The 24,219-nt window shown below is 46.2% G+C and overlaps 1 protein-coding gene across 1 annotated transcript in view; it reads left to right on the top strand.

Annotated features, from left to right (window-relative positions):
- Nucleotides 1–2,206: 2,206 nt before the first annotated feature.
- Nucleotides 2,207–24,219, top strand: part of NELF-B (negative elongation factor B) — a 72,993-nt gene continuing 50,980 nt past the window's right edge. The window contains exons 1-4 of the mRNA XM_075699121.1: nucleotides 2,207–2,654; nucleotides 4,110–4,226; nucleotides 7,092–7,430; nucleotides 12,881–13,029. Coding sequence (XP_075555236.1) covers nucleotides 2,346–2,654; nucleotides 4,110–4,226; nucleotides 7,092–7,430; nucleotides 12,881–13,029 — 914 coding nt within the window. The 5' untranslated portion in view covers nucleotides 2,207–2,345. The remainder of the gene's footprint in view (nucleotides 2,655–4,109; nucleotides 4,227–7,091; nucleotides 7,431–12,880; nucleotides 13,030–24,219) is intronic.

Raw genomic sequence — 24,219 nt, 5'->3', positions numbered from 1 at the left:
CTAACTCATAGATCGGCTTCTTATGTACCAGTTTCTTCCGTTCCCTCCTCAGGTCTAGGCTAATTCGAGTTCTTACCATCCTGTGGTCACTGCAGCGCACCTTGCCGAGCACGTCCACATCTTGTATGATGCCAGGGTTAGCGCAGAGTATGAAGTCTATTTCGTTTCTAGTCTCGCCGTTCGGGCTCCTCCACGTCCACTTTCGGCTATCCCGCTTGCGGAAGAAGGTATTCATTATCCTCATATTATTCTGTTCTGCAAACTCTACTAATAACTCTCCTCTGCTATTCCTAGTGCCTATGCCATATTCCCCCACTGCCTTGTCTCCAGCCTGCTTCTTGCCTACCTTGGCATTAAAGTCGCCCATTAGTATAGTGCTCTACCCACCGCCGATTCCACGTCTTCATAGAAGCTTTCGACTTCCTGGTCATCATGACTGGATGTAGGGGCGTAGACCTGTACAATCTTCATTTTGTACCTCTTATTAAGTTTCACAACAAGACCTGCCACCCTCTCGTTAATGCTATAGAATTCCTGTATGTTACCAGCTATATTCTTATTAACCAGGAATCCGACTCCTAGTTCTCTTCTATCCGCTAAGCCCCGGTAGCACAGGACGTGCCTGCTATTTAGCACTGTATATGCTTCTTTTGGCCTCCTAACTTCACTGAGCCCTATTATATCCCATTTACTGCCCTCTAATTCCTGCAATAGCACTGCTACACTCGCCTCACTAGATAACGTTCTAGCGTTAAACGTTGCCAGGTTCATATTCCAATGGCGGCCTGTCCGGAGCCAGTGATTCTTAGCACCCTCTGCTGCGTCGCAGGTCTGACCGCCGCCGTGGTCAGTTGCTTCGCAGCTGCTGGGGACTGAGGGCCGGGGTTTGATTGTTGTGTTCATAGGAGGTTGTGGCCAAGTACTGCACCAGGGTGGGCAATCCTGCTCTGGTGAGGGAGTGCGTTACCGGTTCTGGTCACCGGGATCAGGCCACACTCCAGGCCTGTTTGTGCAATTTTATCAACACGCGGATAGTTTTTTTTTTTAATCCGGTGGAAAATTGACGGCACCGGGATTCGAACCACGGACCTCTTGCACGCGAGGCGGGTGTTCTACCTCTACGCCACCGCTGCACGGCAGTGAGAATGCGTACATTTTTTTCGTATCGCCAGACGTCTAGTTCGCAAGATCGTCTGAGCGCCCCAGGAAGTCCAAGCAGAGAAAAGCAAGTAGAAGTCAGCAATAAAGGTGACCTTTTTTAAAATCGCGCAAGAACTGGGCAGCGGCCGGTACCCGCGGTTGATGAGAATGGCTCATTTGGTTGGCCTGATAAAGCATGTTTATTTTCATAAAAGCAGGTAAAAGCAGCCGATTCGACCTCACGGCCCAAATAGCGAAGTTCATTATTAACTGCTTTCAACTCGACTTCGGCAACGGTAATGCATTAGATCGCGATTGTTTAGTATTGCTGCGGCGCGCGCGTGCCCGAGCAGCCCGGTTGCGCGCAGCGCGGCGTGGTTTCGCGAGAAATGTAAACAAGAGAGGACAGCTGGCCCGATAGGCGGAGCAACGCCACGAGCAACGGCAACTTCCGGCTTCACTTTAGCTTCACAAAGAGTGACGTCAGGGCCTTTCCTGAGTTTTCTTCCTCCGTGGCTGGAACGAAGCGGGCAAAATAACGCTTACCCCCCCCCCCCCCACTTTCCACTCCGTCGACCGGGTCGCAGCATTGGCGGCCGACCATGAGATGCAATCTCAGTACGAAATCTATATTTCATAGTTTTTTTAAAAATAACGCTCTCATTTATATTCAATTTCTTAATTATAATTTTAAGTATTGTTGTGGTACATTTGCTTCATGACAAATTTATTTTTAGAGAAATGAGACGATCAGGCTAGCAACATTGAGTATCTCAATCTCGAAGGTCCCGGATGTTATCCTCGTGTTCGGTGGCGTCTGTGGTAGCGTTCCAGGCGTTCTTTCGTGGTTAAAATATTTTTGTGCGGCCTTCTCGCAGCGCATACCCTTTACCAGCCTAAAAAATGATGTTAATGTACTACCTGGATGAAAGCGGCAATCGAGTGTACACACTGAAGCACGTCTCCCCGGACGGAAAGCCGACGATCTCGGCGCATCCGTCACGTTTTACGCCTGACGACAAGTACTCCAAGTACAGGATCCTGATCAAGCGCCGCTTCAACCTGCTACCAACGCAGCAGCCGAAACAAACCTTCTAGACAGCAAGCACGAAGAGGGTTGGGGTGACAGGGCTGGGAAGGAAAAACTTAACTTTCGTGACTGTTTTTCTTGTTTGATTAGATACAAAAGGTTGAATTTATTTCTAATGGCAGGTCTCGAAGAGGTGGGCATTCCGGGTCGGGAGTTTCTTCGCGAGGCTTTGACCAATTGTTCAGACCCACTGCGCGCAATTGAAGAGTTTCAAGAAGAAAATGGAATTCTGTTGCCGTCTTTACGTCCTATGTTGCCGCTGCTTGATTTGCATGGTGTGTGCAGGCTTGAGTTCCATACGTCTGTGTTGGAAGAGCTAAAGGAGCGCCTTCTACAGCAAATTGAAAACCTTGGCAAGCAAGAAGGACGCGAGAAAGAGAAAAAGCTCAAAGAGATGTTGCAGAAAAGTTTTCCAGTAATCAAGGTATGAGTCTAGTTTGCTTTGTAAACGCATGAGTAAGCACGTGGGCGCAAATGAGTGCGTAGAGATTTTACTTGCATTCATAGAGCCACTTCTGAGGGAGTGAAAACACTTGATTTAAATGGGTTGTAAGTTTGTGAACACAGAACGGAGTACCGCGCTCGTAAGTTGCTGCGGCGTCCCGCATATGCAAATGCAAAGGTTTGAGTTTTATGTTCGCATAGTGGCGGCAGCATCAAGCAATGCTTCGTTAAGCCTGCTGTCATATCATCCAGTTCTGTGCAGCTTGTTGCTTTCTCGTGGGTTACTGAATGAACGAGTAGTCCATACTTAAAGCAATCAAGAAAATTTCTAGCGAGTCTAAATATTGTCCTAATTTTAGCAAAAGCTATTCTAACATGTGCCACTGTTTGAATACCAGACTGACTGTCAATGACGCGTTTAAATTGACGTATAGAAAACACTGCACGCTTTTAATACTTCAAGAGGAAAATAGTACTCCATTGTTTACTTCTTATTTTTCTCGCTCGTCTACGCCATGCATCACTTGTAATAATGGTAACTGCTGTTATCTCTACATCAGTGTAAGTAACAGAGAGTTGGATTGACACCTAATGTGAGCATAATGCCATAAATCCTTCAATGACCTGGCACTCTGACCATACCTGGCCCTTGCACCAAAAAATCCCACACATGTGAAATAACAGGCTGTAAGATCCCATACATCTGAATGTTCATGGCAACATTTCTGATGGACTTGTGTCCAGCATTGACCCATATTACTATACAGCTGCTAGAAATCTGTCGCATGTGTCTTGTGAACTGGGGCTTAAGCTCCCTTGTATGTTCGGCCTTTCCATACAGTTGAGCCTGCCTCCCAAAGTGCCAGTGCACATAGTGCGACAACTGTTGAGAATTTAGTCTGCTTACACAGCATATTTTCCAAGGTTTCCCTAGTGCATTTTGTCCTTTCTTGCCTGATGTTACACACAAATTTTGCAATACTTGCAAAGTATAGCTCTGCATCTTGTGAACCTGTAACATAGCTGACTGTATAAAGCAGACGTCAAAAATTTTTGTTTTGCTCATTTTTGTTGTTGCCTTGTTTGCATTAAGAAAACCATGCAAACTTATAATTGCCATATTACACTGGTATGGACAGTAAGATATACCGAGAAAGTGTAATGCTGTGCATTCATGCAGATGGTAAATCGTGCTGTAACCTGCAAGGGGGAAGAAGTTGTAAACGCTAGAACTTATGTCTTAAAATGTTATTAAATATTTAATATATTGTGCTTAGTTGCGGCGTAATGTTAAATTCATGTTCATTGGTTCAGGCTCATTGGCATTTGTTAACACTTATGCATGACAAAGGAATGCCAGTATGTCTCTTGTGAGTATTAGACCTCTGAAAACACTGTTTCTTTTTCTTTATAACTGAATCCCTTGTGCTGGCAGGTCCCAGCGCTTCGTCCAGTGGTTATGTGCATACTGAAAAATATGGAGCATGTGGAAGAGAAATACCTGAAGCAATTGGTCAGCGATAAAACCCTTTACAAAGAATGTGATGTTCAGGTAAGCATTGTGTATGTTTAACTCATGTGCATGCTCCATTAAAACTTCTTTCTGGGCGAGTTGGTGCATACTTGACATAAAAATTGTAACAGCGCAAACACATGCAACCACAAAGTACCAAAGACTTGTAAGCGCTTGTGTCTCGTCTTTGGTACTGTGTGGTTGCATGTGTTTGCGCTGTTACAATTTTTATATCATGTGCATGCATCCAGAAAAGTTCAGAATGGGCAAACGGAGGGGAGCTAGAATACTTGGCAGTATAAGCAAGCAGACTGGAATTCAGAGGTGTGCTGCATAAGCTCCACACTCAAGTATAGAATACATCGTTCAGTTGCAAGCTTTGAGGCTTATGCCTAGAAGTATTTGTCCTTTGTCAATTTTACATTTGGAAGAAATGTATGAGCACATGTAGCGTACGTCAAAACATTTATGAGGCACGAACAGCAAGTAAATGAAAGAGTTTGCAGATGTTTTGATGAAGACTATTACTGACTGTGAGATGGCTTTTCACCACCTTTTTTGGTGCCTGCCCACTCTACCAAAGTTTGTTACAACTTTGGTAATTATGGGCTTTAGGAGTTTGCTACATGCCCTTCTGTGCCTCACCACTATGTATACAAAGTCTTCTCAGTTGCTGCGAAGTTTAACCTCAATAGATCTTTCCTGCCTGGGACGGTCGGTTGAAAATTCTCTGCAGGTTGCTGCTCCAGCAGTCAGAATGAGGATGCATAACAGTGGCGCATGTGACAGAGTTGGACAGGATACGATAGGATAGGCATATTTGCTGGAAGTTCTTTAAACAGCTGTTGCTGAAAAGTGAAAATTGTGGTATGAGGTCTGTAGTAAACATAGCACATGGCAGGATCTGAGGCTCCATGTTTCATTGCCATTGTGGCATTATTTGATGCAATTTCTACATATTTATCACTTGGTGGTGTTAAGCAAACAAGTGCATGCATTTTTTTTTCTTTGGACATCACAAAAGGGCAGGTTGCAACACTACCATGATACTCTTGCACCACCTCCCCATGATGTCATACATATTGGAAGTAAATCCCTACAGCTAGGTAAATGTTAATTTGCAAAAGTTGCATTGCACTGACAAAAATCTAACCTCGCAGATTCTCTGGTATTTACCTGCACAGAAAGCGTCCAGGTGTGCAAAAATACTCAAGTTCCTGGTGGCACAACAGCATCATCAGCTACGCAGCTTAGATGCAAAATTCTGAATGTAGAGCTCGGCATGCATTTTGTCTGCAAAAGATTACCTAATGCTCTTCCACTGAGTGAATGTCTGGAAAGAGTAAGCTGTCAATATAAACTTAGTATTTCTGTGTAGTATAACTGTAGCTGAGCCAAGGACAGCAGACAGGCTTTTCTACACAAAAGGACTTCTTGGGCGAATTAGTAGGGTCTGCTAAACATTGTTTCGTGCAGCAGCACTACCGTCGTGCTGTCACAATATCGACACGCATGTACAGCTTGTGCATAGTCTTCATGCGAGTAGTTAGAAGGCCTCCAGAAATGTGCAGGGCATTTGGCTGCATAGAAAGCACCCAAGCGCCAGAAAGAATGACGAAGTGAAATGGATGCATTGTGACGGTCCACTCAATCGACTGTAATGGCATGTGCGACGTGGAGGGTTAAGAGGTCTCCAGAGATGTGCCGTGCATTTGGCCACAACAAAAGAGACGAAGCCGGACAGACACAATGTCACGCTCCGCTCGTTCACCTGTAATGGCAGTTAAATAAAGTATGTTATCAGTGCGAATTTTCTTGTGTCAGATAAACAATCATTGTAGATGGGTTCATCTGGTGTTTTTTCAGATGAAATATGCCTCCATGAGCTCATGTGCTGTTTTATTGCCACTCTTGTGAGCCATGCTTTTCACGTGTTAATATTCTGTGCAAGGGTGGCAGCAAAACAGGATGTGATCCTGGAGAGGCATATCTTGTGAGATAAAAAAAGGTCCAGCTTGTGTAGGTGACAATTTGATTATATTATATTCCACAGGAATGCACTTGTTTGAAGCCGATTTGTAGCTTTTAGATAAACTATCACTATCACATCTGCGTCTTCTGTTGCATTTGCAAAAAAATTTTGCCTTAATTTCTATCATTTGAATCGTTAAATCAATTGGTGGTTGGTGCTTTCTCCTTATATATGTCCTTCCTTTGTATGTCTCTTTTTGAACCCAAAAAACAATGTTTAGCTTTTCTACTGTGCCTGTTATTAGAATGTACAGTAATGCTTGAAGCGTATGCAAGGAGGGTGAAATGCAAGAAAGCCATGTCCCATGCTTTGGGGGGCACGTTAAAGATCCCCTGGTAGTCAAAATTAATCTGGAGTCCCCCACTACGGCTTGCCTCGTAATGAAATCATGGTTTTGGCATGTAAAGCCCCAGAATTCATTCAACAGTGCACACAGTCCCTGACTTCCATCTGTGTACTTTGGAATCATCAAATTAACTTTTATACATGCAGACATGTGATCAAACAAATTCACATCTAGAGATGGCCATCCAGAGAGTGCAATTTTTTATGACATATATTTATGCTAGGAGGGCATGCATCCCTAGCAAGTATATGTGATAGAGAATTGTAGTTTCTGGATTGCCATCTCTATATTTGAATTAGTTGTTTGATAACATGCCTGCAAGTATAAAAGCTTGTTCAATGATTCCAAAGTAAACAGTTGGAAGTCGGGGCCCATATGTGCCGCTTGCGTTCCTACATGTCTTGTGTATTTATGCTGCAAAAACTCTGTTTTCAAAAGCCAGGAAACTAGAATGTCGCCCTTAGTCGTGTGTCCACTTGCAGTACGATTTGCAGGTCAAAGTCAGTCACATATTCATTTGTTGCAGGTGAAGCGTCAGATTTGGCAAGAGCATCAGAGCCTATTTGGTGATGAGGTGCTGCCACTGCTTTCACAATACATCCGGGAAAAGGAGGAAGCCCTATGGAGCCTGTCACCACCACCAACAGCTGGTGGTGCCTCAGCTGAGGCATCATCTTTCTTTGGACCGTCACCCAAGCAGCGTAGGCAGGGGGCCGTTTTGCAGCGCCTGCTTGTAATGGTGGGCCGCAACGTGGTCCTCTATGACATGGTGCTCCAATTTGTGCGCACGCTCTTCCTTCGAACACGCAACGTCCACTACTGCACTTTGCGTGTGGAGCTCCTCATGGCCCTGCATGACTTGGAGGTGCGCAGTTTTTTAAAATTTACACACACACACACACACACACACACACACACACACACACACACACACACACACACACACACACACACACACACACACACACACACACACACACACACACACACACACACACACACACACACACACACACACACACACACACACACACACACACACACACACACACACACACACACACACACACACACACACACACACACACACACACACACACACACACACACACACACACACACACACACACACACACACACACACACACACACACACACACACACACACACACACACACACACACACACACACACACACACACACACACACACACACACACACACACACACACACACACACACACACACACACACACACACACACACACACACACACACACACACACACACACACACACACACACACACACACACACACACACACACACACACACACACACACACACACACACACACACACACACACACACACACACACACACACACACACACACACACACACACACACACACACACACACACACACAGACAGACAGACAGAGTCAAAGACTGATTTTTCGGACCCTCTAGGGAACGTAAAAACGTCCGAAAATTCAGGCAGTCCAAAAAAATGAATGCATGCAAAAAACCGCACCTTTTTTTTTTTCCCCAGAATGCATGTACTGCGAAATAATAATGCCTTTGGACTTCACTTACCGAACTTATGGTAATACAGTCGAACTTCAATATAACGAAGTCGATAAAATCGGCACTTCACTTTGTTATGACGAAATTTCATTGTATTGAAATTCAACCTTTTAGGCAATTAAGTACAGTCGCGGATGGATTCTTATGCGGAAAGGGCCGTAATATTTTCCGTATTATCAGGCTATCAGAAAAAACTAATTTCAATGTGAACAAAATACGTTTTGTGGAATTTGAGAATATGTGACCAACGATACCTCCCCAGTACAGACTGTGTCAACAATATCTTCACATGAGCGGTATGAAGTGGAGCCTGCAAAACTTTTATGTCTGCTTTGCTGCAGCTGATAGTGTCACCGCTCGTAGTGGGGCGATGCTATCATGAAAAGTGCAGGCAGAGGGGGGGGGAGTGCTTCCTCTGCCTCTTTTTTCAACATGTCTCCAAAACTCGCAATAATGCGACCTCTACCACTAAACGCACAGGAAGACAGTGCACATGTAGATAGGGCATGTGGGCCGAGTATGCTGACGAGTGAGAAGACAGTGCGCATCCAGCCACCATGCTTCTTAATTCGCCTTCACACCTTTTCCCTCGCAACTCGTCTGTTGGGCGCAATAAAATCTTATCGCACTTGGACTTTATGAGAAACATGGTAGCGAAGAGGGTCTTGCTGTTATGCTGCTGTGCTTCCATGGCTGCTCTCTGTCAGGCGGCATGCAATTTAAAAGGTGCTCTCACAAGCAGCCACATGTAATTCAACCATTTGACCATCTACATCAGCAGTAGTTTCCATTTATTGCCATGATATTCCTTCGCGCTGGTACTGCAATTTCATTATGTAGAGGTTCAGATAGGTAGTGTCCTATGGACAAGAAGTTATAACAAGGTAAAAGATTCATTATATAGAGAATTTTGTTATATTGAGGTTTAATTGTACAATGAAGTAAATATAAAGTTTGGTTAACTGTGCTTTATTTCACTGAAGTATTCACCTGCTATAATGAAATTGTAAATGTGGGATCCAACGTGCCATCACTTATAGCAAATCAAATGCTTGTTTGCATGTGCCTCAAAATGTATATTTTGGTTGCAAAAATGTCGAATGCAATTGCCAGCTGATTTTTCTGATTTGCACGACTCCTGTGGTACTGCCGTCTGCCCCTAGCACCAATGTACAACGCCAATAACTGAAATTTTGGATGCTGTACCATGTTTCAGGCATGAACTTTGCATGCAATAACACAAGTATGGTGACCATGAACAAAGTTGCTGCCACATGAATAGCACAAAACTGCAACATGGTTTGATGACTCCCGGTGAAGCGACCTAAGCAGTGTGGCCAGTGGAGTGGCTGGTGACAAACCACTGAGGGAAGCTGACTGCCAATATGTTCGCACTCATAGACCTTACCAGCAATCAAGCGTGAGGTCAGATGCACAGGCTAGACTGATGGCTGTAGTAGCAGAGTACAGATTCACATGTGGTCGCCTCCATGTTCGAAAAGGCTGTTGGCGGTGTGCACGTTTTGGTCAGTGGCTTGGGGCTTGATTAGACCCCAGTTGCCAAGCCAACATGCCAATCCTGCGCGATAACACCAATTGCACAGTTGCGTATTCATGGCAGTGCAGAGCACGTGTATGTAACTGTTGTTCCCATGCCTTGTATCAGCACGGCAAGATGTCAACAGGTCATGAAAATCCACAGTTGGCTCTCAGCTTGTATTTCTCTCACATAGACCCAATTGCAGTGTTTTTAAAGCAAAGCTTTCTTTGCCTCTTCCTTCAACTTTCCCACTGCCGCTGCTGCTGCTACTGTGGCTGTCTTGCACGCCGTGTTGGGGTGGTTCAGAGCATGTATATACATGGAAAACTTGGCAGAGAGGAAAGGAAATGCAAGAAACTTGTTTGGACCTTTGCACTGCGTCGAATGTGCACAATGCCCTCTGGAACTCCCTGGGCATTGCCACACTAGCCTCTTGAAAGCTGTGATTGTCTGTGACCCGCAAAAGCATTGCAGAAATCGCAGCACTTACCTTTCAACTTCTGTGCAAGTCCAGAGGGAAGCTAGACAGAATGGTAGAGAGGAAGCAGAGAATGCGTAGAACTGACATAGTCGCGAAACTAGTGATCAACGGCCTTGTCACTCATCACTCACAGCTTTCATACAAGGGGGTGGGGAATAGGGAAAAGATGATGTGAGTACGCAAGGAACGCTACTACTATAGACACAACTGCGGTTGCAGGAAAACAGAATAAATTTAAGTTCAAGGTGCAGTACAGTGTGTTTCTGCTATTTCTGAAAAATAAACACCATGCAAATATATGTCAAGCAGACAACATACACAGGATGGGCAAAAGCAGAGCTGCATTAATTAAAGCGTACTGCAGGGTCTAGGTGACACTACAGAAGCGGGTTCAGGAGTGTTGTAAGTGTAAGTGTCTGTAATTTCTATATTCACACTTTTTTTCCGATGTTCCCATCAGCTAATGGATGGGGCTAATAATAAGCGTGACGTGTATCCTGTTGCCAGTTTTCGTCGAGTGTCCCCTCTTGTTAAATTTCCTTCTCTGTAGTGATTGGCTGGTCCATTTCGAATCTCAGTCTTCCAGTAAGATGTGCTAGTGGCACGCGTAATCTTTCACAGCATTGTAAATCACAAGCATGCACTACAGTCGCCAATCGTTTATTCCGACCTCACAGGGACTCCGAAAATGTCCGAATAAACAGGTGTCCGAAAAAACAGATTAAGAAAAAAAAAAAAGAAAGATATTTCCACGCACTTATTAGGGCTCGGCAGTGGGCTTGAAGAAATCGTGAATGCGCCGTTGCACGCTGCTCTGTTTATGCGCAGTCAGATAAGCCTGAATCTCGGAGAGGGTCTTACGGTCACTATAGGTGGCTGAAAGCAGTCACTGCTTGTACCAGTCCTGCATGCGACGGCAGCGTAGCACATGGTGCGTCATCTTCCGACTCGGAGTCATCGTCCGGCGGTGCAGCAGAAACCTGACGAATGATCTCGCCGTCATCGAGTTCTGCACATGTCAGTACAGCGTGTTAGCACCTGTGAAACTGTCAAATGAGACGGTGTCCGGAATCACAATGCAACCGCTGCGCAGGTCCCCGCAGAACATTTTCGGCGTCAGTAGGGAGCACATCGGAAGGCGACAAATCCTAGGCCTCCCGGCACCCGCTTGCGGGCATTCCTCAGCGCAGTCTGCGCGGGGCACTGTCGGCGCCATTAGACACTTGACGCGATGTTTCCGTATGCCGCATTGGATCACCACAACCTCGACGCAGTACACAAAGCAAACACTACCCCGTCGACACCAGTCGCACAAACGAAAAACGTAGCCTACTCGCAGCGTCGTGCACTAAGAAACAAACAAATCAGCTGCTGGATTGTCTTGACATGGTTTACTAAGCTGAGACCGGAACTGCTGTAGCAACTCTATCGAACCAGGCAGAAACGATGATGATGAGTGGGGATTTCCAGTAGCGCCACTTCATGGCGCGGCAAGGAGGCTCCGATCAAAACAAAAATGGCGCTCAGCTAGTCGAACCATGCACCGGTCAGAGTCGGTGCATGGTGCTCTCGATCGAGTTGGCTCAAGGAGTGTCCGAAAAATCAGACGAGAGGTTGCAAGGTGTCCGAACTTTCGGCAGTTGTTATACATTATGGTCTATGGGGAGAATGGCGGTGCCGCGAAGCAGACCGAATAATCGAGCATGTCTGAATTTTTGGAGTCCGGAAAATCAGTCGGCGACTGTATATGCTAGTGGCACGTGTAATCTTTCGCAGCTTTGTAAGTCACAAGCATGCACTATATTTCGGGTTATGAGTTCGTTACTTGGAGGTGCTACTAAGAGAGAAAAAGAACCAGATTTCACTCGTTATTTTGAAATATTTCTTGTTTTAAGATTCGTAGTACAGAAATGTTTTTAATTTAAAAGATTGGCTTTTGGCTGGGGATTTTTCAAACCTTTGATAATCTGAAAAACAATTGGTAATACAAAGTTTGTACTAGTAACGATATTTCATTGTATCGTGCAGACTAATCAGGAGGCACACTTTAGGATAAATTCACTCACATTCTCTATTTTCTGGCCATCGAAACCTGATGTGCAGATGTGTGCAGATAGCAGTGAATGGGTTTTTTGAAGGCCATGCAAACAGTTGCAGTTGCAGCAACGATTTGATAGAATTCTACAATGTTGAGACATTTCCCACAGGTATAATGTTTGCGCATCGTTTTCTGACATGCTTTCTTTCACAGGAGCTCAACAAGCTGCTCACAGCTGCTTTTACGTTTGCTTTTCATCACTTTCATATTGTGTGCCATAGGCTTGCATTACATGAGGGAACTGAAGCCACTTTGTGTGGTTTAGATGGAACCTACCTATCACAACCTTAGACACATTAGAATAAAGTAAATACAGTAATGCCTCCTTATAACAAAAGCTATAGGTATAGAGTAGTGTTAATTACTTAGTTATATCCATTACTTCGTTATTCCATTATGGCATGTAGTGCAGTTTCAATCTTTATGACGATTTCAAGGGGAATTACACTTACTTCCAATGTAGGTTCCACTGATTTCAGTGCACATGATAAGGGAACACCTGCCTTCTTAATTTGGAGAATAAGGCCATTTGCCAAAAAAACTAAGTAGTAAGCTATAGCTGAACTACTTTACATCAAGCGATGATGATGGCATTATGGTTAAATGCAGATCCAGGACATCACAGCTGTTGACCCTTGCCACAAGTTCTCCTGGTGCCTTGATGCCTGCATCCGGGAGAAAAACGTGGACACCAAGCGATCTCGGGAGCTGCAAGGCTTTCTTGACAGCATCAAGAGAGGCCAAGAACAAGTGTTGGGGTGTGTGCTCACTATATGCATTTTTCCTTTTATTTTATCAGTGCAGGGTAGTCAATAAACTGATAATTATTATATCCTTGTTACCTATTTCATAGAACCAACTTGCAGCTGTTGTGTGGAATGAATACATAATAGTGACCAAAATTTCAGACACCGTTTGGACACTTGGTGGCAAGTCACACTCGAACTTAAGCTGCAGCACCACCAACTGCTCCATAGAAGCAATGCGTAACTATGACTGAAGTTTCAGGTGGCAAGCTGAATCTTGCTAAATTTTTTGGACATGATGCACACGCGCGATGTTGCAAAACAGCAAATGTAGTGGCTGTGAACAAAGTTATCATTGAAGTTGTTGCCCCACTCCCATTCGATTAAAAGTGAAGTGTTAAATATGAAATTGGAGGGGTTTTGATGCTGCATTGTTTGGACTGTAGAGGGCAGTTTGCTGAAGTGAACATAGCACTCGGTGTCGTCAAACTTTGGGTGACAATGGAGATTGTGTTCGGAAGTCACGGTGGCCGAGTGGATGCAAAAGATTCATTTGCACTAATCATCAAAGTGTTTAGATGCTACATTTTTGGGGGGCTTTCCGAGTGCCGCATGACCGCTGTGAAGAGATCTTGGCCGACAAAGCAGCAGTGACTTTGGTTGCCGACTCCGAAATTTCAGAAGATATAGTTGACGCTCGTTACAACGGTCCCTGACAATCCGACAAAAAACAACCATTTTATCCGAAGTCCTTAATATCCGAAACAAAAAACTTTCGTCGTGATGTCTAACAACTTTAAAAAAGTGAGTAACGACCATCCAAAGTAAAAAAAAAAAGTCCCAATTTTGTCCGAAAGGCAAAGCATCAAGTGCAATAGCAAATTAAGCAAGATAAGTGCGGCAGCAGCAGCGAGCGAATGGGCCTTCATGCTGTCTCACTTCATTGTGAACTAAATGTTGAAAGCACAGCGCATACGGAACTACCGGCACTGGGTGCACTTTGTTCGCATAGATAGATAAGGCGAGCGTGCATTTTATTCACATCACAGATTGCTTTCAAGGTACGGCGCCCACGCGGGCGAACACTGTCCACATTGCAGATTGCTTTCAAGATGCGGCGGCCGCACCATAAGCAGCAGCTATAAGCACCCCCCTCTCTCACCTCCCCCATGCCTCACATGTGAAAGAAGATGGCGCATTTCCGCCCCGCCTCCGTTCCTCCATCACACGCATGATATTGAGCCGTGATCGTTGGCTGACCCTCACAAGTCATTTGTCAGCCCATGTCAACATGGCAAAAGCATGTTTTATATGGCCGATTTTGCAAAAAATTGCCACTAATTTCGTCCGCTGTAGCCGTTAGTCTGTTGTAGCACAATCCATTAGAAGCGAACTTTGTTGCATTGATAAAATAGGTAGAACAAACTAAGGCTGAAATGTGGTCTGTTATATCCAGAAGTCTATTGTACACGGGTCTGTTGTAACTAGCGTAGACTGAAATATATATATTTTTTTTGACTGCCTGATTATATACCGTATTTATTCGTATCTAGGCCGATAGTTTTATTCAAATAATCATATACCAAACTCTAGGGTTGGCTTAGATTCAAGGATTTTAAAAAAACGTGCCAGTTTGTAAATAAACATGCATGCTACCGGTGCATAGCTAGTGCCATCTAGAAAAGTCAGTATCGCAGCCGCTATTAGCTGCTCCAGCAGCCAACTGAAGTACACAAGCCGCACGAGCGACGTCGCTATTTTCATCTGTGTTGTATCAGCGGGCAGTGTGGCCCATAGCGTGGCTTTCCCATAAAGAAATGAAACTGGGCCCGTGTTCTGAAATGTTTGCCTTCTGCGAAACTATCACGTTGGCGACGCCATGGTCAACAGCGCGCGCTGATTTACTGTTTCAGCAAAACCAGAAAATGAACAGCGCCATCTAGTAGTTCCGGCCTACGTAATTTTAACGTCATGGTGTCGATGGGTGCTCTTGCCATATATTGAATAACACGTCTTTTGGCGTTCAGTTGGTGGTGGAGTGTAGCAGAGATAAGACAGGTGGTAGTTTCTAGTATTCTTTTTGGTGGCATCTTGCACGCCTTGTTTCGCAGCGATATTTAGTTGATTCTTTTAAAATAAAACATTTCACAATTCCTTTTTCAATTTATTTTACCTAAAGCCGCTGTAACCATCTGTAGGCAGTGCGCAGAACTCGTACTGTGGCCGCTACCCTCAAAAACAACACACCGGAGCCGCTTTGCACTCGCACGGTGCTCTCTCTCGTGCGATGTGCAGCGTTCCAAGAGCGTGTGTTGGTAGTGCACGCTGACGTCATGGGTAAGCAGTCACTTGGTTTGTTGAATGTGACTATCGCGGCGGCAAAACTATCACGGAAGGCGAACATTTCAGAATACGGCCCCAGGTGATGCCACTATAGACTGTTTTATTGAGGGCGCCGCCCTTTTCTGATCACAGCACCATCTATCATGTGACGCCATGCTGGTATGTGGGATTGCGCTAGAGGGTGCATGGCAAACGTGCTGTTGACGACGAGTGGCAAGTTTTCGTACTTTCCCGAGAGTTGTCAACAAGTTATTTGGATTGGCAAACTTCTTAGCGTTTCATCACTAACCTTTTAGCTTCTATATAACCTCAATATCCTACGGTGATGGGCCTAGAGGCACTCCCGCAGCTCTCCCCACGATCGAAATAGGAGGCAAGTCAAGTCTGAACATTGTCGATAGGTAACGCATACATGTAACGTGTTATTATTGTATGATTAGCCTTGTGCGCTATTAAGGGTATCACTTGGGCGACAACAATCAGAGGTACCTTCATGTGTCAAGTGGTGTGCCACACCAACCTGCATCCCAATCCAGGTAACTGCGAAGCTCCGAGGAAGCACGTTTTGCTAGCTTTCGTGGTCCTAAAATTTTCGCAGTACAGTGAAACCTCGTTAAACCGTAGTTGGCCGGAGCTCGGAAAAAGTATGTACTAAACGGTAGTACTGCTTAACTGAAATAGCATGAGATCACCCACTTACCTGTCAAAAACGGAAGAGAGAGTGTGATGAAAGGGGAAAAAACATGCAGTATTTACTTACTTCACGCGACAAAAGTGTTATTTTCGTTTGATGCCGCGGCAGCCTAGCAGCGTCGACAGTGGCCTCAAACTAACTGAAGCTGCGAGCCAGCTTTTCAACCAGCCCCCTCTTCTTGGCAAGCACTCGCATTGCAGATTCCTCGTTAGTGTTGCATATTCTCCGTGCGCGGGCGCGGTAGCGTTGCAGAAGTTGCGGGGCACCTTTTCATTACAAGGGTGCTGTTCTCGTCGCGACGATTGCATTCGTGCAGCAGACGTAACGCGCAGCTTTTGCCACTGTCGGGCCTGAATCACCCGTGCTGTCACTTTCCGTGCCGTCCCCATCACCGTCGCTAGTCGACACTTCGGCAAGACAGAGGCAACGATGGCGAAAAGTTGAACCTCGCAGCCGACATCTCTTCGCGGTCGCAGCAGCGCTGCCGAGCAACTTCTTCACATTCCAAATGCCACACACCATAGTCAACAGTAGACCCATGTTGCGTGCCAGCACCGACTTCATCGTGTCACGTTTGACAGCACGAACAGTGTCGTAATTTTTCTTCTATGCTGAGCACCCGGCGTCTTTTTTATCTGAACTTCGGCATGACGCAAGTCCTCACTTACACGACGCCACAATGCTCTCTGGGACAGCGCCGAAATGATGTTTATGTGGCTTCACGAAGAAACGCACAGGGCACTTGGAGGCCGTTGTTCAGATCTCTGAGGCTTGTTTTACCGGGCCACCCGATGGAGGCGAAGCATCACCGTGTTTGCGCGCCGAAAAATAGAAACACTACGTGTTAACTGATACGTACGCAATAAGCTGGTACGGTTTATGTGTATACAAAACACATTATGTTCAATGGCCGCTGAGTCGGGGATTTGACTTTTGACTACTTTTAAAATAAAACTACTGTTTAAGCGGGTACGGTTTAACAAGGTTTTACTGTACGATTTTGCTGCACCTCGCAGCAGCGGGACTCTCGCCGCATAATCCGAGCGATTACACTGCTTGGACGCTGGAACCGCATTATCAATCCCACTTGGACTTCATTAGGTCTGCAAATCTTTTTTCATTTATTTAATCATCCTTATTCACCCCATCCCATACCCCTGTATTCCCCGAGGCATTTACCCTCGCATTAAAAAAAAAAGATAAGTTTGATGTGTGTGCATGAAGAAATAGTTAGCTTCATCCATTCGCAATAGTTGACCGACTCGAATGCGCACCTTTCTTTTATATCCCAGTTTGATCATGGGTGCCCAGTTCTGAATTCGCCGCCGAGTGCTCACTGTGAACAAAACCTTCCGAACTTGCATGCGATGACATCAAGTCCTCTCTGTTTATGCTGGCACTACAAAGCGGATGGTGCTCTGCTATCACATCAGTGTCCACGAAGTCGCTGCAACTGAAGATACACTTCACACTTGCTTCCTAAAGTTATTTTTGCAGCAGAGTACAGCAGAATAGTAGCCCATCGAGCTTGAGTCATCTGACATCGCAGCAATCCCAGGCAGAACATGTTAAAGTCACACTAATTCGCAATTAAACCGCTACCTTTCCAAGCTGTTGCTGGGAGGAGATGGAATCCGCACATACCAGTGCGAGGAGGAGAGCGGCGCGCTGGCTTGAGGCTACGTTCCTCCTTGCCGATAAAACGGTCTGTAGTGCCGCTTTCAAACGAAAAGTTGTGCTAGCCGCAGAGGCATCATCTAACATTTCAGGGGTGACACGGGTTCTGGAGACCAAAAAATCTTTTAAAAAAATCAATATCTTGAAAACGGTATTTTTGGAATTTCCAACTTTTATTCTACCACTTCACGAAATTTTGTGCATGCTAAATCAATATTTTAGCCGTAATATAAATTTTTGGCACCAGTGTGAGCTAAATATGAGCCAAAGTTTCCGTAAGGAAGTGCTTTTTCCGTGGCACGTAACGGCCCCCACAGTCGTTCAGTCGCGCTAACCCGTATATCGTTTGAAAGAGCAGTCTGTCGTCTTCATTTTTCCGCTACCACTGGCTCCGATCGCACATTGGCAGTGAAGAAATTCCGCCTCAAAAAGAAGACCCAATGCGTGCTGTAATTGGTTGAGAAAGGCATGTGACGCTCAGCTAGCCACGCCATTGGCTAGACTGGTGTCGTCTGCATCACTTCGTGGCCGCTCCACACACGCCGTGTGTGTGAACGAGGTTTCCCGCGCTGACAGCGATGCCGACCTCGACTCCGAAGTTCACTATGAAGTTCAAATTTAGAAAAAAAAGGAAGAGAAGTCGGCATGCAACCGGTACAACGTCGAGAAACGACATTCCGCCGCGCTGCTTCCCGATGACATCGATAAGGCGCGTTTATAGTCTGACGTTATCTGTGCACAGGCGAGCGTTGCTCAGCGTGGGGCGCTTCAGAGTCTGTTGGCCGCATCCGGTTACGCTGGCTGCACCAGTGTGTCGAACCATTGGTCTAACGATAGGCACTGTTCTCGCCAACGTACTACATAACGTGTTCGCACGCTTGCACTACGTTAGACTTTATTTAGCCCGCCCGCTCCCGTAGTCGAGTAACGCCAGAGATCCCGATGGTGTGTTAGGCCTAGTCCCCCAAAGCGCTCCTGACAGCGGCAGCATTTCATCGACGTTTCGGCGCGACGCTACTATTTTGTAGCCGGAATTCGGTGTAGTGATAGTGAATCTCAAGGAAAACTAAGCATTAGCGCCAGCTCCTGCTACTGACTGAAAATTTGAACTACTATATAGCATTGATGACACTGCTGCCGGGACAAACGAGATGCTGGCTATGTCTGCTGTGCATGCATCTGCTGAAAACTTTCAGCTGGTGCTCAGAAGGCATCACCGTAGTGACACTAGTCAGACAGACTACGTTCCTGGAGGCTACTAATGCAATAGCACTTGTATATATATTCGAGTTTTTTGTCGTGTTCTGTTATAAAAATAAGCTCATTTTGTTTCTTCTCTCAGAATGTCATTTTTGTTGTTTTTTAAACTTGCCGAAGTGCTATCTCGGTCTTCAGGGCACATAGAACCATAATTTTAACAGTGGCATGTAGCTACAAGTGTGTACTACAAAATGCTAAAAGCAGATTTCTTAATTTCACTTTTGTAAATTTAAAATCTGGCTACTAATTGGACAACGTGATTGCCATGTCTGGAGATTGAACTTCAAATTGCTGTAAAATTGGTAATACCTGCAATATAAAAAAAGTGGTCCTACAGTTGTGTTGCTGGCTGGCTGATACTCTTACAATTGTTGAGACAAACAATAGGCGATTAATTTTACATATTTTTCATTTGTGGCATCGCCTGTGTGGTGCCATTACGATAATGCTGGGCCGCATGGTCAATACTTAGCCACTATACTGATACGACACACGTCAAAAGGACGAAGTCACTTGTGTACTTCGGTTGGCTACTGGAACGGCTAGTAGCAGCTGCAATACTGACTTGTCTAAATGGTGCTAGCTATGCACCATATTAACCATTCTCAATTACAAACTGGTGCATTTTTTAATATCCTCGAATCTAAGCCACCCCTAGAGTTTGGTATATGATTATTTGAAAAGTACTCTAGATTCGAATAAATACAGTAGTTTAATATACGCTTTTAAAAATGTGCATCTCTACCGATCGCAGCCATTCCACTACCCTGAGTTTTCAGCTGCCCCCGCTCAGCTGCCCCCACTCCCTGTAAGAACCCTCAGAAGAGGGTTGACAGTATGAAGAAATAAAATTTATGTCAGTTGGGCGAGCTATCCGATTGGCTACCAACATTGTGTCATCTATAAATTTTCCAACTTTATCGTGAACAAATGTTGTTCATACTAGTTGGAATATTGGTTAATTTGTTTCTATAAAAGGTCGCAGTTTTGCCCAAAAGTCGAAGCATCGATTGCGATAGCAAATTAGTAGACAGCTATATGAAGTAAGGATAGTAGTCTTATCAGCCGTATAAACTTGTAAATGTTTGCTTACTAACTAAACTAATAAGCATGGTGTCACGCGTGCACAAGCAACCATGAACATATATCATTCAATAACCATGGAAACTTCCTGTCAAAATGCTGGAGGGAGGAAGCGCAGCAGTAGCAGCGAGCGAATTTGCCTTCGTGCTGCCTCTCACTTCAGTGCAAAGTAAATAGCGATAACACGGCGTAAATGAAGCTGTCAGCACTCTGCCCCGATCGCAGATCGCTTTCAAGATACAGTCGAACCGTGTTATATTGAACAGCGCAGTGATCGCAAAATACAGTCGAACCCCGCTACAACGAACGTCGCTTCAACGAAATTTTCGCTTCAACGAAATATTTCCAATTCCCCGTCAGCTCGCTATACAAAGTAATGGAACGAATTTCTCATCACAACGAACCATTTTTGGGGCGCGTTTCCGCTTCAACGAAATTTTTGCTATGCGAAGCTCGATTTAAAAATATATCTTACAATAAAACAAGCATATCGCCGCCCATCTATGTACTTCCATAGGCCCACGCTGCTTTGTTTCGCTAAACATTCGCTGGACCAAACTAATCCACTCACTGAAACGCACATGATCACCGCCATAGCTTGGTGTTGATGACTATCGGGCTGGCTGCCTTGCGACAAGGCGCGGGGGCAAGCTCCCGTTTTCTTCCAATCCAATTCAGAGCCGCAACCAATCCGTTGCCAAAGGACGCAGCAGCCTGGCAACAGCAGCGCGTTTGCCCTAGTTTTTTTCACTCGTGCTTGTGCTGCTAGTGCGCTGTAATGAATGCGAGCATGGCGACTTCATCTAGAAAGCGGAAGTTCCTCTCGCTTGAAGAGAAGGCACGGATTATCAGCGCGGCATCCAGTGGCAGGAAAAAGGGAGATGTTGCAGCGGACTTCGGCATCTCACAGAGCACGCTGTCAACGATCTTGAAGTCGAAAGACGCGATAGCGCAAGCTCTTTCTTCGGGGACATCCGCGAAGCGGAAAAAGCTGACGCAAGCGGCTCATGAGGACCTTGAGAAGGCTCTGTACACGTGGTTCCTCGACGTGCGCGCAAAGAAGATGCCGGTCAGCGGAAACATGTTGCAGCAAAAGGCACTTGGCTATGCCTGTATGCTGGGCATCAATGATTTCAAAGCCAGCTCAGGGTGGCTGACCCGTTTTAAGGCCAGGCATGAAATCGTCGCTAAAGTGCTGTGTGGGGAGTCGGCCTCATCAGACGCCGACGCTGCATCTGCTTGGGCATCAGCTACTGTGCCGGAATTAATGGAGAAATATGCCACATCAGACATATACAATGCCGATGAAACGGGACTTTTCTTCGAGCTCCTCCCCTCCAAGACGCTTCACATGAAGGGCCAGCCATGCAGCGGAGGGAAGCATAGCAAAAAGCGTGTGACTGTGCTCCTGTGCTGCAACATGGACGGGTCTGACAAGCGCTGCCCACTGGTGATAGGCAAAAGTGCGAAGCCGCGGTGCTTCAAAGGTGGCAAGAGCCTGCCCGTCAAATATGTTGCCAATAAGAAGTCTTGGATGACACGGGCCGTTTTCAAAGAGTGGCTAACCGCTTTCGACCGTGACATGACGGCAAAGAAACGTAAGGTTTGTTTGCTCATCGACAATTGCTCAGCGCATAACGTTGAAGACGTTCAGCTTCAAAGCGTGGAAGTAAGATTCTTCCCGCCGAATTGCACGGCTTTAATCCAGCCGCTGGATCAAGGTATCATCAATAGCGTTAAAAGCGCTTATCGACAGCGACTGATTCAGCGGCTGGTGTTAAACATCGACACCGGTCGGGCAATCGAAGTGGATTTGTACATGGCTGTACAGATGGTCTCAGCAGCGTGGACGGCAACCAGTCGCAGTATCATCTACAACTGTTTTGTGCACGCCGGCTTTCACTCCGATGCTCAACTGGCAGCGAACTCCACGTCGGACGAGGAAGGCTGCAGTACAATTGCTCCACCCTCCACAGAGGCCAATGCGGCATGGGCAGCCCTTCAGGACTCCGGAGATGTGCCGGCCGATGTTCACATCGGCGACTACATCGCTGTTGACAGTGAAGTGCTAGCTCACGAGGAGCTGAGTGACGAAGCTATAATTGAGGGCGTTCGCCACAACGACGCATTTATCGGATGATGACAGCGACGCGGAGGACTTAGCGCCACCACCTGCAATAAAAGTGATGGATGCTTTTGATGTGATCCGCAGATTTTTCGGTGCTCACGATGACGACGTCGCGATGCAACTGTTCACCGAGTGCGAAAGCCGCGCCACTGCACTCGTGGCAAAAAAAAAGAAGCAGAAGAAGCTGACCGACTTCTTTGGAAATAAATGATGTTTTGGGACTATGTGGTCCAACCTGACAGTGTTTTTGGCCTGTTTTCGCCTCAACGAAATTTCGCTTTAACGAAATTTTTCGCGCGCCCCGTCAGTTTCGTTGTAGCGAGGTTCAACTGTAGTTCGATATAGGTAGATTTCGATATATAAAATCATGTAAAAAAAATCGGAAGAAGCTTAAGCTTTGCCTTCAAGAGTAGAACGCGATAGTGTTGTTGCACCCTGTTCGCACCGCCCACTCATTCGCTCGGCATGATTGAGTCACACAAAGACGAAATGTGCACCTGAGCAAGCGGAACGAACCAAAGAACTCGGTGTCTCGGAGGGAAAAACAATCTATGCGAGCCAAACGTCGTGATCGGCACGGACAGCCGGGCTGCGACGCACCATGAAGGCGGACGCGGTCATGGGGCTAACGCCTCGATGGGATCGTCCTCTATCTCGCTTGGGAGCACCATGCAGATGCATGACTCCTCGCCAGCAGCACAGCACACATCGCAGGGGACGCTTTCCCACCAGACGTGCTTCAGCACAGCGATCACGTCAGAAGTGTTCCGCATCGGACGCTGCACCTAGGAATCGCGCTGTGAGCGGAAAGAGAAGCTGCGTCGCCTAAACACGAGGGTTCGAGTGACGCACGCTGGAAGTTGGAAAGGGAGAGAGCGAGAAAACTTATTAAATGCAAGGGTATTGGGGCATCCTCGCACCAGTCCCCGCACGGCCCCAATGCGCTCAAACGAGACGAAGGGGAGACGTGGGCGAGTGGCGCACCACCTGTCAGGGCAGCGCCGTGCATTGCGAGGCGGGGGTCTTCTGTGTTTGCCGCAAGATGGCTCTGTGTGTGCGCCAAGCGCAGAAGAAATGTAATGGAAACGTACTTTGCTACTCATTTAACTGCGACTTCTGTAATTTACATGCCCATAATTACCTATATATACCGCAGTATAACTTTCTGCAGCACGTTTCTAAGGCAACGCCGCATTCACTAGAAGTGCTTTTGTCCCGCTTTAAACCATCAAACTCATGGCTGGGTGGTAGCGTCTCCGTCTCACACTTCGGAGGCCCTGGTTCGATTCCCACCCAGCCCATCTTGCAAGTTGTTTTTATTTATGAATAACCTTCCGCCATTTTTCACTCACAGCCAATGCTGACGACAACGGCTTTTCTGCGACACGAGCTCCTTAACGCTGTCGCGTTAAAATGCGTCGAGAAGTTCTGCAAATCAGTCAATGAACCAAGAGTGCGATCGGGAATTGTTCGGAGTGCGCGTTTGGTTGCGCTGCGCGCAGTTGGCCTAGGCTACACTGAATTCGTCAGCCGTGAGTGCGCAGTCGATTGCGTCACACGTAGTCAGCCAAGGCCGCATGAACTTCGGCAGCTGCATGAAGTCGGCGCAGCGTAAGTTCGGTTGCACGCGGTGCAACTGAACATGCGCTCTGAGCAATGATCCCTGATCGCGCTCCAATCGTGGCGCAGTAAATACTCACTTGAAGCTTCACACAAAGTATTTATTTATTTGGCTGAAAGTACTGCAGCAGTGTAGCCTGCTTCTTATTTACAAGCGATAGGCTGGTGCTCTATTGCGCCGCAGTAGCGGCGTAGAAGGGCCAAAGCAGCTACAGCCCCAGTTGAAGTCTGGAGCGGGGCAACATCAGCATTCGTGGGATCAAGCTCAGCAGCATCTTCGTTTGGCCGCTACTTCTGCTACGATCTCCACGTCCGACAGTCGAAGCATTTTGAATCACTATCAATAACAAACTAATAAGCGACGTCTGCCAAAGCATCTGTGAGTGAGCCCAGTGCA

This window comes from Dermacentor variabilis, chromosome 1 (genome assembly GCF_050947875.1).
Source record: "Dermacentor variabilis isolate Ectoservices chromosome 1, ASM5094787v1, whole genome shotgun sequence".
Classification (NCBI taxonomy): domain Eukaryota; kingdom Metazoa; phylum Arthropoda; class Arachnida; order Ixodida; family Ixodidae; genus Dermacentor; species Dermacentor variabilis.
Note: the sequence above shows the minus strand (reverse complement) of the source record. Positions and strands in the feature narration are given on the sequence as shown.